This window comes from Solanum dulcamara, chromosome 4, assembly GCF_947179165.1.
Source record: "Solanum dulcamara chromosome 4, daSolDulc1.2, whole genome shotgun sequence".
In the NCBI taxonomy this organism is placed as follows: Eukaryota; Viridiplantae; Streptophyta; class Magnoliopsida; order Solanales; family Solanaceae; genus Solanum; species Solanum dulcamara.
The window spans coordinates 2,752,964-2,770,865 of record NC_077240.1 but is presented as its reverse complement, the minus strand read 5'-3'; the positions used below and the strand labels follow the sequence as shown (position 1 = coordinate 2,770,865).

General features: G+C 31.9%; 2 protein-coding genes across 4 annotated transcripts; both read right to left on the bottom strand.

The window, feature by feature from the left end:
• Positions 1-8,113, bottom strand: LOC129885478 (probable E3 ubiquitin-protein ligase ARI2). 3 transcript variants are annotated; one of them, XM_055959763.1, is made up of 7 exons: positions 7,745-8,112; positions 7,260-7,292; positions 6,894-7,173; positions 5,933-6,413; positions 2,309-2,857; positions 2,070-2,236; positions 1-487 (listed from the first exon to the last, which is right to left on the bottom strand). In XM_055959763.1, exons 1-7 carry the CDS (start codon positions 7,862-7,864, stop codon positions 345-347), a joined length of 1,773 nt encoding a protein of 590 aa, XP_055815738.1. In that variant the 5' UTR covers positions 7,865-8,112; the 3' UTR covers positions 1-344. The 3 variants fall into 3 exon arrangements, with proteins under 3 accessions (XP_055815738.1, XP_055815740.1, XP_055815739.1); XM_055959764.1 differs by having other exon boundaries at positions 433-554; positions 7,745-8,113; XM_055959765.1 differs by lacking the exons at positions 7,260-7,292; positions 7,745-8,112 and having other exon boundaries at positions 7,027-7,114.
• A 2,595-nt stretch (positions 8,114-10,708) lies between these two features.
• LOC129885477 (uncharacterized) lies at positions 10,709-13,773 on the bottom strand. Its single transcript, XM_055959762.1, has 7 exons — positions 13,606-13,773; positions 13,436-13,532; positions 13,187-13,325; positions 11,964-12,046; positions 11,689-11,823; positions 11,386-11,490; positions 10,709-11,235 (listed from the first exon to the last, which is right to left on the bottom strand). The coding sequence occupies exons 1-7, from the start codon at positions 13,677-13,679 to the stop codon at positions 11,107-11,109; spliced, it is 762 nt and encodes a 253-aa protein (XP_055815737.1). The 5' UTR covers positions 13,680-13,773; the 3' UTR covers positions 10,709-11,106.
• Between the last annotated feature and the right edge of the window lie 4,129 nt (positions 13,774-17,902).

The following is a 17,902-nucleotide window of genomic DNA, read 5'->3' as shown; positions in this document are numbered from 1 at the left end:
TTTCACCAAATATATTTCCCATTATGGACTTGAAACCAAAAGTTCCAAGGGAGCATTGCCCGTTTAGAGTGCAGGAGGGTGCGGGAAGGGACAGTAAGAAAATACATAACTACCTAACCCCGAAGAAGCCAAATATAGGCTATACATTTGAAATCTGGACCAAAACTAAGGACTTTTTAAGGTAACAGGGAATCTCAAAAAATTTCAAGACTGAAGAGGATGACACAGTGAAATGCATCACCCATTGAACTATCATCTCAACTCTCTGAGAATAGCTGTCTTTTTTTCTTTTTTCTTTTTCAGGGCTGTACACTTGGTTCAAAATAATCAGCAACTCAACAAGGTCAATTCCTATCAATGAGCTCAGCAGGCAAGTTAAGATCGAAAAAGCCACCACTTGAATCCGTTCTTGTACGCTTCCTTGAGGAGCATCCACTCTCATCTGAAGTCCCACAACCTGATGGCTGAACCAATTCTATGGAACCTCCTGCAAGATGTACAAGAAGCAGTACAATGTTCAATTACTAACTCTTTTTCTGGTTATAATGTACAACCTGCATTACCAAAACAAAGGAAAATATGAAAATAAAGGAAACAAACTTAGATAAGCAGTCACTGTACATCCCAAAGAAACCCTCCCCCAAAAAAACAGAGGGAAGATGTATCCTGCAAAAGAGAATACGGGAGAAGAAGGAACGTAGGCAAGAACAGAAGCATGTCTAAAGAAAATAGACATTTCACGTAACTGCATTGCTTTGATAGTCTACAAAATTAGCAGTGTAAGATTGAACTGAGTAAGATTTAATAGAATAAAATAGCATAATTAACCATCACAAAGCTCTTCTATGGGAGGTAAAAACTGCTGTATGGTGACACTGACTGTTGATGTTTGGAACCATAGTTCTCAAAGTGTTTTTCGGTAACAAATTGATGAAGATGTTTTATGGATATGGAAAAGAAAGTAAACAGTTAAACACAAATTTGTTTATGAGATTAACACTACAAGTTAGTACATGAGTTAATTTCATTGTGGGTGACTGCAAGGATGAAATAAGAAGAGATGTTTTCAAACACTGAAAGTTCAGAATTATAATATTGAACTCATATGCTTGGTGTGGTGAAATTGCAACATGACCAGAAAACTTGTCTAGTATTTGGATCAACCAATTAAGTTACTAGAACAGCAAATTATTTTTGCAAAATTGCAAATTACGACTAGCTCTTGCCTAATGCTTAACAAATTCATCACATAAAATAATCAAAGACATCATCAATAGTGCCAGGTTCTCTTATAGGTTTAGTTCCTGGAGATAGGGGCTTTCTACCATTACCTTTCTCCCTCTTCAAGGGAAAAGAAAAGGGGCTTGGGCAACTACCAATCACAACATTTCTTTCTCTTTCTCTCTTTGATAAGTAAAAATTTTACTAATTACGCATTTCTTTAAATTAAACATACTAATTTCTCATAGTAGCTTCAGCAAGATTGGCTTGAGACTAAGGCTACTTTTCCATTTCTCCAACTCTCTCACCACTCCAACTAGCACCCACTACCTTAAACAGCAATACCATAGAATATCACCCCTCTCTAAGATGATAAATAAAGATAGGCAACTTGCTTTCCCTTTGACGATCTCCTTATTTATTTTTCTGATATACATTATTCACTTCTATCTTCAGATTAACTGGTTCATAGCGGACCATTCTCAATAAACAGTCTGCCAGTCCACTGGCTCAACTGAATGATGATGATGCAAAGCATTATTGAATAAGAGAATGCCTAAAATACTTAAAGTAAAACCTTCCAAACAACTAATAGCATGTCCAAAATGCTTAAAAGTAACTCATTCCCAAAGCAAGTCAAAAACATACTACCATTCTATGACGTGGGGTAACATTTTTGGGGGGGAATAAAACTGATGAGGTTAACTATGAGATGATGTAAAGTATTTGTATCACTTGCAAAAGCAATCAGAATTGTAGAGGTAGACACAATAAACTACCACACCCCAGTAGGCAGAGATGACTGATCTACATAGGTACTCTGGCATGAGAGAGGATGGAAACTTCACCATGTGTCTGGTCATGAGCTTTTTGACATGTAATGTTGTTGTTTGCTTTGGCGCTCCAGCCTCCATTAAGCTCTGTTGCTCTCTCAATGCCCTTAGACTGGTATGGAGCTATATTGTGACAACTGAACTGTAGAGCTCCCAATAAATCAGTCTCGATGCATTCATACCTGCAAATCAGCATTACAATCAGCTTCTCACTAAAACTACCAATAACTTAGGACACCCAGATGCCTACTTACATTTTCTTACATAGTGTATCAGTTACCACAGAGAGATTCAAGACTTGCATCCTCATTTCCATAACCCGTGTCTCTTCGTAATCATCAAATGGATCCTCAAAAACTTTTGATAACTTTTCAACATTTGCCTCAAGCTGTTGCTGCTGGTCCTCAAATAAATGCTGTTTTATTTCCTTTTCCTCATTTGTCATTTCATCCTTAAATAAGTCATCACCAAACATATAAAACGCAAATGGGTATGAAAACGAGAGAGCCCGTCTTGATCTGAAAAGCCTGTAAAGTCCATTTGTAACCCAACTAAAATCTCTCAATCTTGAATCCCTTGATTCCAAATTTGCTACCTTTTCTTTTATGGTCTCCCTCAGACGAGACTCTTGTGTAAAAGAATCCGTATGAGCTTTATAACGGTTGTGATAATGCATGTAGCGATAGAGATCACGCTTAGCCCGTTCAGACTTTTTCTCCTGATCTTCTTTATAACGACCACAGCTGTGACCAGCGATACTCGACCAAGTATGATCTCGGCCAGTAGCTCCACCACATAGCCAACTACAGCACAAAGAAAAGTGTAACAAGATCAACCAACTAAACTGGGAAGAAAATTTCCTTTAGCGCTGGCGTAAGTAATGTCAAACAACACTCAAAGAAAGAGTAGCTGCTAATTATATCATATGGCTCGAGTTAAATGTTGTAACTGCTAATTCAATTTCAAGAGTCTCATGTTTCCCAAGAACAAGTTGTTGAACCTTTAAGAACTTTCAAATATACTAAAGAACAAATATGTCTTTAAGAATTTCATCTAAATGACAACGAGTTCTCACATCTTTTTTCAACTTAAAAAAGAAATTCACACAAGTGTAGAATGTTATTATGACATCACGAGAATAGAAAAATCATTAAAACGGCATAAAAAACAAGTATCATAAAAGTATCTAATGCAAACAATAAGAAATAAATTTGGTAGTTCAAACAGCAATTAGTACTACTGCTTAATCAAAAGTAAAAACAATTAGTTCTACTACCTCAATCCCAAACTAACTAGAGTTGGACATATAAATCTTCACATTCATGTTGCTCCATTTTGACCCATTTCATTCCAATAATCAATGGTTTGGGTTTCTTAACGCTAAGAAACTTCTCTACATTTTCTACCGACAACACATTTTGCTCTAACATAAGCATAATATGTTGTAACATATAGAATGTACAGGTAATAGTATTACCACAACAACAGTACTAACAGCTTCACTATTTTTGACCAACTTTCTCTACTTTCTTTTATTTCATGCCTTAACAGACCACCTTAATTTGTCAATGCAAACTGGTTACAACGCGAATCAATTATTCAATCCAGAACAAGGAAGAATGAGATGTCATACTTCTAACTATCTCCAAAGTCTAAAAATTAACCTGCTCTCCTTGGTTATGAAATGAAAATGAAATAACATATTCTATGGTGTCCAGGTTTAAAGCCTAGGGATCTATCTTCAGCAAGTACTTGTATACCTTAGTTCAAAGGGATGTTATTTGCAAACATATCATGATTGATAAAATTAACTAGGGAGTGAACCAAGCTTGAACTATATAAACACTTTAGATAGTAAAGATTATAAGACAAGTATGTGACAGAATCTTAACCAAAACTTTTAGGCAATGATTAGAGTAGGCCAAGACCTTTAACAAGTCGCTTTAGAACTTAGAAAATTTATGTGTGACAATTTTATAACTTAACAACCTCGTACACAAGTAATCCAATTTGATATTCATAAACATACTTTAATGCAAACTTATGAGAGTGTGAATATGCGCACCAGGCAAGAGAATTTGAACATCTCAAAACTTTAAAGTTAAGGTGTAGTAGTATAAAATCTTCATAGACCAATTTGGAAGCCGTTACACAGTCCACATAAAGACAATTATATAACTCTAACACAGTTCAAGTCAAGACAGTATAAGCATTGCAAGTTTAGCCAATTACACAAAAATGAGGTTGAAGTGAGATTAGACAAGGTTGTACTGTTGTTAGTGCCTAAAACATACACAATTAAGATATTTAAACTCAATCTTTGGGAATATTATCATGATAGATGATGCAATTAAAAAAGATGTTTGAAATGAAGGGTGCTAAGGGAGTATTATGTGATAAGAGAATACCTAGTGTAGAGAAAATCCTGGTAAACAATTGTAAGACCAACGATGTAAATAGGCATGCATATTGGCCACTAAATCTAGCCATACCCATAAGATAAATGTTATAGCAGTGTGGATGCACTGAGATATATGTGTAATCATTCAAGACTAGACAACACTAGAAATCATCACATATGACATAGTTCAAGTAGAAACATGCAGATGAATGAGATGAGATTGCTGAGATGATTAAGTCATGTCTTACATAGACATCCAAATGCACAAGCTCGTAGCACTGACAGCATGATCATTGGAGATATTAATATGGGACAAAATAAACTTAAAAAATACATGGAGGAAAAGCTGTCTCAAAAGGCATATAATTTCCTCATGCAGACTTAGTAAAGCACAGAACACAATGTAAACAAAGTATACACACAGGAGATACCAACTAATTGAGATTAATATTTAGTTATTGTTGGTATACTTATATGTGTTGAGATGAACCTTTTGGGTTTGGTTAGACATTGTTAGTGTTGAAATAAGTGCGGGGTCTAGAATTTCTAGTTTAAGAAACCTTAATTAAAGACTGGGATGTTGTACCATGGCTTTTGGGAAAATAAAGAGAAGACGCACGGCATGGGATGTTGCCCCTCCAACCTTAATGTGGGTGACTTGGAAAGAGAGGAATATGAGAGCATTCTTAGGGGTTGAGAATGACAGTGTACATTTGAGGATGAGCTTCGTTTTGGTGCACCCACCCCTAAGGCGTAGTTGTTAATGTTGTGTGGCGCACCCACGACATTCCTACTTGTATAGATGAGTAGTTGACTTCCATAGAGAATCAAAATTAGGTTCCCTACTTATGGTATATTTCTGGAGTTCTTTTCTCCTATCATCAATAAAATTATTTACTTTATAATAAAAAAAAAGGAAACTTAACTAAAGACAAGACAGTAAGTCCTAGAAATCCAAATTCTTCCAAGCAAAGACCAATACAACCTAAGTTAAACTAGAATCTATGTTGACTTCAAACAATATTAAAATTTTGGATCGCCCCCAAGCTTTAGTCTAGTGGTAACAGTGCACCGCAGCAAGTGATGTGTGAATTAGGTGCACATCATGGGTTCAAATCTTGCCGCTGATAAAAGTTTGGTATTTAAGTGGAGAAGGAATGAGAGGTGGACCCACTGTCCGCTGAGTTTTGGACTGTGCACCTCTAATCCTCGGGGATATCTCAGTTATAACAGAAAGTATAGGATCAAATCTGACCCTGATCCTAAAATTCCAAAAGGAGTCTCAATCTTTCAGGTTTTTCAAGTTTTTTAAAGTACAAGGGTAAAACAAAAAGTTGTGCTATCAAGCCATGTTCTCTGCAAATGGGGCACCAACAGTGCTGACATATATCCAGATTGTTTATTCATCAATAACATCAGAATGAGCTTTCAGTTGCGAGAAATCTAGGGACAAAATAGACATCAAGAATAAACTCACCAAAATGCTTGCCCACAAATGCAACTAACTAAGTTGCAACCTCCATTCTTCTCAACAGGTTTGTGACACTTTGGACAAGGCTTAGTATGAACTGTAATCCAGTTAACAGTCTCTGATTCGTCTCGACATTTCTTGGTCCAAAGTTCCCACATCCAGCAAGAACAAGGGGAATGTGCTTCTGATAAGCAACTGAAACAGAACTGTAAACCACATGAACATTCTACTTCACAGAATTCGTCGGTCTCTACCCGTATAGCATTCCCACAATGAGGGATACTTGGACACCATTTCACCATTTTATTGTCCTCAATGTATGATTCAAGGAGAAACCGATCAAATTTATCTGCCAAATCAGGATGCCTTCTACTAACTAGCTTTCTGATAACAGCTTCATCGCAAATAGCAAAGCATTTATGAGCCATACACTTTATTCTCTTACTCTGCCCCTCCTTTATTTTCACAATGAAATGCTCTGTCCAACCTAGACAAACAAAATAAGAATTACTCTATTTCCAGCACAAAAAATAAAAATTAGTAGCAGAAAAATTTGCAATTTGATTAGCATGTAACAAAAAAGAGAACACTGGAACTACTTTAGTTAGACAGGTCTTAAAGAAACCAAATGTAGACACCATTTGAAAAAAAAAAAAAGAGCACACCTTTAGATATAGAAGCAAGAACCTCATAAATCTTAAAAACAACATACCCAGTATAGTCTTCACAAAGTGGGGTCTGGATGGGTAGAGTGTAGGTGGACCTAACCACTACCTCAAAAGTCAGAGGTAGAGAGATTGTTTTCCATAGACCCTCGCTATTCTTAAAAACAGTCGAAACAAAATTGTATTTTATGCTAATTAGAACCAAAAGGCCAAAAATCCAAGATTAACAAGTTTATAAGAAGTAGAATGAAATCTGGTGAAACTAATAAGGAAGTGGTTCTACTCAAAGAATTAGTTCTCACAGTCATTGCAGAAGCAGTGACCACAGTCCATTTTCGTGACCTCACTCCCTGCTACCTCTTCCATGCATATATCGCACATCACAGTCGAAGAAGACACAGACAAGTCAACATCAACTTCTTCAAGAACAGTTACCCCTGCTTCAGCAAATAAGCAAGTTTTTCCCTTCTCAACAAGAACCGCAAACAACCTCTCAACATCCCAACGGTAGTGAATGAGCAAGGTTCTTGCATGGTGTTCTCTTAGCGAGAGCAGGTCCATCACTCTCCGCAAATCTTCTCTCTAGCACAAATGTGAAACATCTCAGATACTAAACACGAACAATACAATACAAACCTCAAGTGTCAAGAAAAACTAAGTCTTCTTACCTGTGCCACCAAGAGAGACTCCCTTGTGATTACCTGTAAAACAAAGTGTAAATTATCAAACAAACCTATAAAGAGAGGGCCAAAAAAAGAAAAAAAAAGGGAGCCAACAACAATGGCGAAGCATTCAATTGAAATCCACAGAATAACCACCCAAAATTGAAGGTGGTAATTTCAAAGACACTTTCTTTACCACAGTTTAGATAAAGAAATTTACAAAAACTTAAAACCTATAAACATAAAAATTTATTTGGAAAAAAAAAGCCTGGTAAATACCGTAAATTTCAATCAATCAACTATGCCCTAATCCCAACTAGCAAGAGAATTACACAAAGGCTTACTGACCTGAAATCCTAGATGTTTGAAATTATTAAAACTATTACTCCTATCACATACATGATCATCAAAATTGTAGGTTCAACACAAAGAGCGAAACGAGTATACTAAAAAATCAGTCATAAAGAAAAATTCTAGGGATTTTAAAGCACCTTGCAGGAATTTCCTGTGGAAGAGCCCCATTGAGAATCAGCCTCCTCATTCTCTAGTCCTTCGAGAGAGTCTTGATCAGATGAATATATATCTTCGTCGCTGCTCCCGTAATCCTCCATTCACTTCTCGCCGCTGCACAGATTAAAAACCAAGAAAAAAAAAGAAAAATGTATGAATCAAAGAACCGATGGATCGAAGTGAAAATTCGAGCGTTCCAATCAGCTTCACACCAAAGATGATATAGACAAAAGCAGGTTAATCGGTTAAAGTTTTCGTTTTCCCGGCGAGGTATATCTCCGGGCCGGAGAGAGGATATAGAGAAAAATATGTGTTTTTTTTTTAATTTTATAGAAGCGTTAATTATTCTATACTGAATGGGAAAAATGACCTTTACTTATTTTTGAGCTTCTGCGGAGCTTGAGGCTGGGAATCCGAGTTCGAGTTGGGAAAGCTATACGACGTCGTTGGAGAGGCTTCCACAGGAAAAATTTAACGGAACGACGCGTTTTGATGTGGAAAAGATTGAAGAGACCCTTCACAAGGCCTTAGCGGTGGTTTAGTTACAATTGGATTATAATCTCACAATAAAATATAAAATTATTTAATATTTATTTTTGGTAAAAATTTTAATTTTGAGATTGGCAATTTCAGAATTGTTTTATGTTATAATTGTTGTAATTATTTGCTACTAGAAGGCCAGATATAGCCAGATGTCGGTCGATATATCTGCATTTGATCAATGTTATTTCAAAATCTTAATGACATTTTGATTATAATTGAATTATAATCTCATAATAAAATATAAAATTATTTACTATTTTTTTTTGTAGAAATTTTAACTTTGAGATTAGCAATTTTAGAATTGTTTTATATTATAGTGATAGTAATTACTTTGCTATTAAAAGCGGCCACATACAATCAGTTGTCTGTCGATATGTCTGCATCTCATCAAAGTTATTTTAAAGCCTTAGCGGCGATTTGGTTATAATTGAATTATAATCTCGTAATAATATAAAATTATTTTTATTTATTTTGGTAGAAATTTTAACTTGGATATTAGTAATTTTAGAATAATAAATATTATAATTATAGTAATTACTTTGCTACTAGGAGAGTCAGATACAACCAACTGTTTGTCGACATGACTGCATATGGTCAAAGTTATTTCAAAGCTTTAGCGATAGTTTGGCTACAATTGAATTATAATCTCGTATTAAAATATGAGGTTATTTTATATTTACTTTTGATAGAAATATTAATTCTAAGATTAGCAATTTTGAAATTATTTTATATTATAATTGTCGTAATTACTTCACTACTAGAAGCAGCCAGATACAATCAGTTGTCCGTCGATATACATGCATCTAGTCAAGGTTATTTCAAAGCCTTAATGGCGAGTTGGTTACAATTGAATTATAATCTCCTAATAAATCATGAGATTGTTTTATATTTACTTTTGACAGAATCGCAATAGTATTAACTCCAAAATTAGCAATTTTAGAATTATTTTATATAATAAGCAATTTAAAATATTTTAAAGACATATAAAAAAAATTGGTTGACTCTCGAAATTCTATTAATATCACATAATTGGGACAAAGAAAGCAACATCTATTATTTGAAATGACGAGTATTATAAATCGCAATAATTAACAACTTAAAATTTTAAAAGACATAAAAATTATAAATGATTTTCTAAGTTCTATTAGTATCACATAAATTTACACGAAGGAAGTATCATATATTATTTGAAAATTATGAAAAAAATATTATACACAATAATTAACAACTTAAAATATCTAAAAAGCATTTTAAAAATTTGTTTTACTCTTTGTATATGCGTTACATAAATTGAGTCAAATAAGTAACATATATTGGGTCTTTACTAGCGTGTCTATCTAGTAGTTTTATATCATAGTACTCTCTCCGTCTAATAGTAGTTATCACTTTTTATTTTGAGACTTAGTTTGATCAATTTTTTAAGCTAATATTAAATTAAATTAATTTAATATTAAAATTAAATTTAAAATATTTAAAATTATATAAAAATACTATAATTCGCAAAAAATATATATATTGTATCATTATGATGAAATATACATTCAAAAATATTGATCTAAATTTAAGCAGTTTGACTATAAAAAATGTAACATGCTAATTATTTTGAGACAAAGTGAGTGTTATATTTCACACGGAATAACAATCCTTGAACAAAATAATAACATGACATATGTGCCTTTCTTCAAATGTTTTCGTCCAAGTCTTTTAAGAAAGTCAAAGTCAAAATTGAAAATTAAAGTTTATTTAGTATAAATCAAATATAAGCTACGCGCGTATGAAATATATCTCATTTTTAGTCGAATGAATAAAAAATGACAAATAAATATATATTTATAAAATAATTATATCGTTATTCAATACACATATCATAATCCCGACATAACAAATTTGTAAATATGCGACCACTAGTAGATTAAAAGTCCTTCTAGCCTCTGATGCTGTGAATTGAGGGCTCGTTTGATAGCTGATTAAAATTATGCAGGTATTAGTAATGTAGAAATTAATTATGAGTGAATTTATGTATTATTTTATATATGTATTAGTTATTCAAGGATTAGATATTTATGTATTAATTATTCGACCTTCTATTTTGCATAAAATAATACATAGATTTCATCATGATTTATACATATATTAGTTATGCACGTTTTTAAATTGTCAACCAAACATAGTATTAATTTTATAATTATTTTCTACCTACCTAACAAACGTTGTATAAGTTATACGAAAATTAATACATGAATACTTGTTTCTTATCTAGCTACCAAACAAATGAATAAATGAATAGAATCAAGAAATAATTTTAGCCATTAGAACTAAGAAATGGAAGAACAAAAATTAACCATTTTTCAATGTCCATTGCATGGCCAAGAGAATTAAGAATATATAAGCAAGGAGGAACATAACAATTAACCTGTAATTTTGCTTAATTTTGTGTTGAATAACAGGTAAATAGTAATACAACTTGAGTAGGTCTGCTAATACACCTCACTATATTTTTATGTAACAACTTGCTATATTAAAACTTGTTATACTATCCTCAAACGATGGCAATAACAAGAAGCTAGAGTAGCACGGTTGGTTAGGGCGTGTGGCTGTTAACCACAAGGTCGAAGGTTCAACCCTTTCCTCTAGTGATATCAATTAATTATTTTCTGTCTGTCAGCCAAATTCTTAAAAATGAAATTAACTAATGAACATAGTGATGGAAAGATGACATTTAATGTAGAATCTGAGTCCTATAACAAAAGAAATAAAGCAATACAGGGTGCTAAGTGGAGTCACAATATATATTTCACTTCTAGCTTTCCATCTCATCAATGTTGGTTCTGAATAAAAAGTCTTCACCCTCTAATTCGTCATGGTATAGAGATATTGATGGAATACGATTTTTTTCCCCGCACTCCTCGCTCTCTGATGATCTTTGTGCCTGTATTAGTTTAGTATTTGCATTCAGTATCTAACTTGGTATTGAACCAATTTAAAATCCGTATTTTCTTTAGGTTTAACAGGTCTGAGGAAAAATCATACAGGCCAACATCATGTGGAGTGAGACAACTTTTCTGGACCTGTGACTTACCTTTTTCAAGATGTAGAAAAAGTAGTGGAATGTTTCTCCAAAAGTATTATACTCAACAGACCAGGTAAACTCAGGATGACTAAAGAACCGACGCCTGAAGTGTGGCTGGCCAATAAAAACAAAATGAAGCAATTTAGAAGCATTAAGAAACAGAATTAGGAAAAAACAGGCTTTGAGTAAAGGAATTGATAGAAAGGACATAAGGTATTGGTTAAGTCATGCTGCTGACATAAGGTGTTGGTTAAGTCATCTGCTCTTAATGTTTGCAAATTACAAAAATAAACCAAAAATTGCACTTACTACCTGGCCAAATGTGATCGATATAAATATGCCCTCAGGTTTCAGAACTCTATGAATTTCGTGAAGCATTTTCATCACCTTCTCCACTGTCGCAGGGTGTGGATTCCAAGGGTCACCACTGTCCACGAATAAGACATCCTTCAAGTTCAAATAATATGTGTTTTTAATAACGAAGTTCAAAAACTTACATATAATTAGCTGATCATTTGAAAAGGAAAAATGATTGGCAGCCAGTACTGCACTAGGTAGTACATGCAAAATAAAACTTCTAATAATACCATTGTGCCTTTCTCTATAACCACATCAAAACATCCATCTTCAAAAGGCAGGTCTAGCATATCAGCTTCCAGCACTTTTATTTCTGTCGACATTGATAACATAGAACATCAGCAGTGGAGCATCTCAACACCCTTAATTTCTCAGACATATTACTTTTGTTATGAGTTAGCCTTCTTTTATCCAATACAATTGAACTCTTTTACTTGGAATTATCAAATGCGAATACTCTTGTTTAAGTTTTTGTAGACAAAATTACGCTTAAACTCTGGACGGGATACTAAAAAAATGAATATTCTTATAAAACACAAATCTCTATCATCTAATCTGAATGACAGATAAATGTTGGCTAAGCTGCCATCGAAATTCCTGGTCAAACCTATTTTTGACTTCGCACAGAGCATTTCATAAGCATGAAAATTGGGAAGACTCTATCTCAACCAGCAAGCGAATTATTAGACAGAATATTCGGGCAGCTTAGAGCCAAGGGTTGGACGAGCTCATCTATAATGCAGCCATGCACATATAAGTTACCATCAACTTTCAAAAATAACCTGACTGTTAGCATCTTCTTGCTCCTTTTTCTCTCTTAGAAGATATTATTTTTACTCGAGAACTCCTCCTAACTTCTACATGCCATCATTGGTAAAATTTGTCTTTTCTTTTGGGTGTCGATGAATAATTTATTTAGAGTGGGCAAGCAAATGAGATCCTAGGTCCAAACCTGTGACCTCAATCTTAATACGAAGGATCATCCATCACAAACCACTCTAGCTAATGAAGTATCTTTTAGTTTTACAGTTCCATTGGTCAAAATCCAATGAAACCAAAGGAAAGTCCAAAAATCATTAGACTTCGCTGATCAACTCATAAAGAAAATAGATAATCAATTTGAAGAAGACTGTAGGAAATTTGAGTGAAAAAAAAAAAGCAGGAGGTAGTGATCCTCTCCTTTCCTTCTCCTTCCTAGTAGTTAAGATGGAATTACATTAGTAGTTGGTAACCTCCTCTCTTTGCGTTAACGTACGAGGAAAATAGTTAATCATGTCCAGCTCTAAGAGGGGGGTGGACTTCTGTATATAAAATAGTCACATGTCAAACAGAATCATACTCTAAGGCAATCATACAGCAAAAAGACGAACCAATTTGTTCTATAACAGCTAACCATAAACTAAAGCAACCAATCAAATAGCATAAATTTGAACAAGTAGAAAGTCTCTCATACCTTTGTATCCCTTGTTTATCAATCTTTGTTTCATCTTCTCCACTGCAATAGGGGACAAATCAATGCAGGTCAATTCAGTAATGCCATCTCTATATAATTCCTCACACAACTGGGAATTTCCACATCCTAGCTCCAACACCTGTCACCTCAGCTAAAACTAAGTTCCACTTATACAATAAATTCTCCCTTATTTTCAACATCAATACTTGGTAGATTGAATTAGACCAAGAGGGAGAGAGAGAAATGTACAGAAGATTGAGGTTTGATGTGTTGAAGAACAATGTGACGGAAGTGTGAATAATCTTTGAACCATTCGTAGTGTTCCTCTTGAGCGAATCTCTTATCCCTGAAATGTGAAAAGGAGATTAAAAGGAGAAACCGAATTGTTCTGAAGAATTAACATTCTGCAACTCACTCACCAGTAGTTCCGATCAAGATATGCCAAAGCAGTAGAAGGAAGGACATCGGGTTTTTCCGGCTCCCGCCGGTCCATGACGATGAAAATGGGGGCGCTTCGTTGATGAAAGCCCTAAACCTTAATTCACCAATTATTTGTTTTAATTTTTTGGACAATTTGAGAGATTTATTTCCAAGTTTTTTTAAAAAAAAATAAATTCTAAATTATATTCCCCTTCCCTTCCATAATTCCTCATTTCTTTCGTTTTTCTTCACTTTATTGGTTGATTTTATACTTATCAATCAATTGAAATTCATTCAAGTTCTAGTTCAAATTAGTGTTTGAAATCAAGTGAAATATTAAATTGAAGAGTTCCTTTATCATAAATAGGCTATAGTATTTTTTAAATTTTTTTTATCAAAAATTACAAAAAATAAAATAAAATGTGGAAGTCTAAGAATTCATAGATTTTACGTAAAAAAGTCAAAAAAAATAATTAAACTATGCAAAATTAAATAAAAATATCTTAATAATTTGATAAAGTTTCTTTCCAAAATGTCTCTATTATTTAATTAATGGGTCAAAAGAACTAAGGATTCGTTTGATAAAGTGTATAAAAATAATGTTAAATAGGATGTATTAGTAATATTTGCATTAGTAATACTTGCATTACTTATGCGTGCATTATTTCTTATACATCAAAATTTCTTATACATCATTTGGTTTGATGTATTAGAAATAACAAGTCTTGCATAAATTTTATTAGAAAATAGTTGTTTACAAAAATATCCTTCACACATTTTTTCTTTGTACACTTTTAAAAGGGCTTTGAGGGTATTTTTGTCATTAGCTAATCTAATGCAGGTGTTAAAATGCTTGCATTACTAATACCTATAAATTCATGGAATTAGTAATGCAAGCCCTAATACACAATAGAGTATATAACTAGTGTTGGAATAATAATTAAAAGTTGGAGTAAGAATCCTAAGTTGTTTATGATTTCTTATTTTATTATTTATTTAATTCATGTCTAATTAGAATTTGTTTGTCCTAATTTATATAGGAATAAGTTTTCTAGTACTAATTTAATTTGATTTCTTACTAAAATAAATATGGATGTTGTTAGATTATTTTCAATACACAAAAACACACAAGAATATATAGATTAGAAAGATCAAAAGAGTTCTTCTAGTGAGATTCAAGAAATTTTGAGTTTATAAATAAAATATTTTCCTTCAACTAATGTTTGCATTAGTTATACATATCTTGAAAAAGTGTATCAAACAAAATACTACTAATATACAGATTTAATACATGCATTATTTTTGCTAACACACTTTATCAAACGGCCCCTAACTTTAAACATAAAAATTATTTTTTCAAATTTTACCACTAAGCATATAACGTCCACTTATATTACTTCCTCTGTTTTAATTATGTGACATTTTTAGTTTTTTTGAAAGTTAAACATTTTAAATTTGATCGAGAATTTGCTTATGAAATTTTCAATTTTTTAAAAATAAAATTTATATATTTTAAAATTACATAAAAAATATTATATATCACAATAATTAATAATTTAAAATAATTAAATGATATATAAAAAAATTATAATAAAAAATAAATTTGTTTGAATCTTTAAATCATAAAATGGAAACGAGGAGTAGTCCTTCTCGGGAAATAAAATATTGATCTCGTATGAGGACCAAAAGTACCTAAACACGTGGCATCCACTGATTTGAGACATAATCTTATTGAAAAAAACAACGGCTTAGATCTCTCCGACAAGTTTGGATGTCACCATCGTTGATCTTGTCCTCACTTGAATCCACAACAAGACTTGTACAACCATCAATTATTTTCTTAAGTACTCCGTTCCTAAATTTCTGTATCCCCAATTCTTTTGTAGCCTCTAAAAAAAAATAAGAAAGCTCCAGATCACCGTGAATACGAAAGTTCCAACATCCGTGGTGGAAACAAAACACAGGAGACTTAATTTATTTTAAATAACTTATAAAGTTTTATAAGCTAAAAAAAATAATAAGTTGGATAATCCAATTTATTTTTTTGACTTATAAGTAGTTTTAAATAAGTTATGTCAAACAAACTCAATTACTTTTTGAGTTTATTTTAAGCACAAAATAACTTTAAATTGATCGATCAATCATTCAAAAAGACTGAAAATAACTTACAAACAACTTATAAGTCAATCAAAATGAGCTCTTATTCTTTGCACCATATACTCATTCTAAATTTAGGGTAAGAAGTAAAATAATGTCGTGGAATGTCACTAGTTTGATTTGCTATTATTATTATTATTAAAAAAAATATTTTTAAAAAGTTTATTTTCTCAGGAAAAAATATTTTTGAAATATATTTTACCAAATCAAATGAAAAATTGGAAAATAATTTCTATTATAAACACACCTTAAATACGGCAAAATGAATTAGTGTGAGAACCTAATATTTTTGAACACTTCCTCCATAACAAAACATAATGACACAATATAGTCAATACTGGTTAGGAAGTCAAATTTTTTTGGGTGGACTTACAAATTTTTTCAATTATTAATGTTGGTGTAATATACCACAATTACAATGTATTATAGTTAAAAATAAAATAAATAAAAAATCGTGGATATCTCGCTCTCTTTAAAGAGATTCAAACTCACTACGGCATAATCTACACCGATCCAGCAGTAATATTTTTAACTTTTCCCCTTCAGGATACAACAACCCAACAAATTTGTACAACTCAAGCAACTCTAGATTAGTTGAAGAGTTCAAAGTTTCAAATAAAGAACATTTTCCTTCAACATATAAATACTCTCTTTTGTATAGTGAATATAGTTGAAGACTTAGAATAATTTCTTTGTCTCAACTCTCTCTTTCATTACATTAACCTCAATATAAACACAATATAACCTTCTCACTTTTTCTTACACTCTTTTCTCTTATTCATATCTTGTACACAAATCCATCATTATTTATAAGCAATGAATTCTTCCTTGCAATGAATAGGAAGATTATGGATAGTAAATTGGCTAAATGAATGGCCAAAGGTTACATAAGTTACAAGAATAAAGAGATAAACTAATGGTGAAATGAAGAATTGGTGGTTACAAAAATTACTAACAACTAATGACCATATTCTACCATCATTGATGAGAGTAAACATGCACAAATGCACCAATGGACAAAACATGATCATAACGTGACATATGATATGTTTTTATTAATATTAAAATGTCACACTAACAATTAATTACAAAAACATTTACTACTAGTGAATTATTACAATTCTGAAAGTAATAATTACTCCCTCTTTCGCTCTTATTTATCCACTGGTGAATTTGTTTGCGCTTCGCACTATTATGAAAGACGATAAGATATCAATATATATTTATCCAGACATGTAATTGATTTCATAGAGAAAAAAATGTTTGGTTAGTAATTAGATGACTCCCAACAAAGTCATAAGTTACTATTATGGACCAAAAGAAAATATAAACTTACAATAATATTTTTTTTATGTAAAAAAACGAAATAAGAGAAATCATAAAGAGAACTACATAAAAAAAATAATGCAACATTATTCTTATAATCTTAATCATTAAAAAATAAAAAAGGAAAAAATACAAAATTAATAGGCTAACATGCTCATTTCTACAAAGTCTTACAATACTTCTATTTATAGGAAGTAATTTATACAAAATACAAAATAAAGAGAAATTATAAAGAGGACCACAAAAAGTAAATAAATAATTAAACACTATTCTTACAGTCTGAATCATTAAAGAATAAAAATAAAAAATATGAAATTAATAGGCTAATGTGATCATTTCTACAAAGTCTTACAATGCTTCTGTTTATAGGACTATAATATGAATACAAAATAATGTCATGAATATAACTATTAATTATTTTAGGGGTTATGATAATAAAAATTATGATAGCTATGAAAATAAATACGATTAAGTTTTGCATTAAAGAAGGTGAATGAACTGTTAATTAACATATTTAATATAGAGTTATAATAAAGATAAACTCAAGAGACTCAAAATATTATTTTGTTGATTTTACTGTTATTTAAAGTTTACCATGAAGGATTTCTAATTGAAAATTCATGGAAAAAAATTATAATTAGACATTTTCAAGAAAGTAAATGCCAAAAAAAAATAATTTTTTTTATATAATTATGTCCAATAAAGTTATAAATTATAAGTTACTATTTTGAATTAAAAGAAATTATAAATTTACGATAATTAAAACTTTATATAAAATACAAAAGAAAGAGAAATCTTGAAAACTAAAATAAA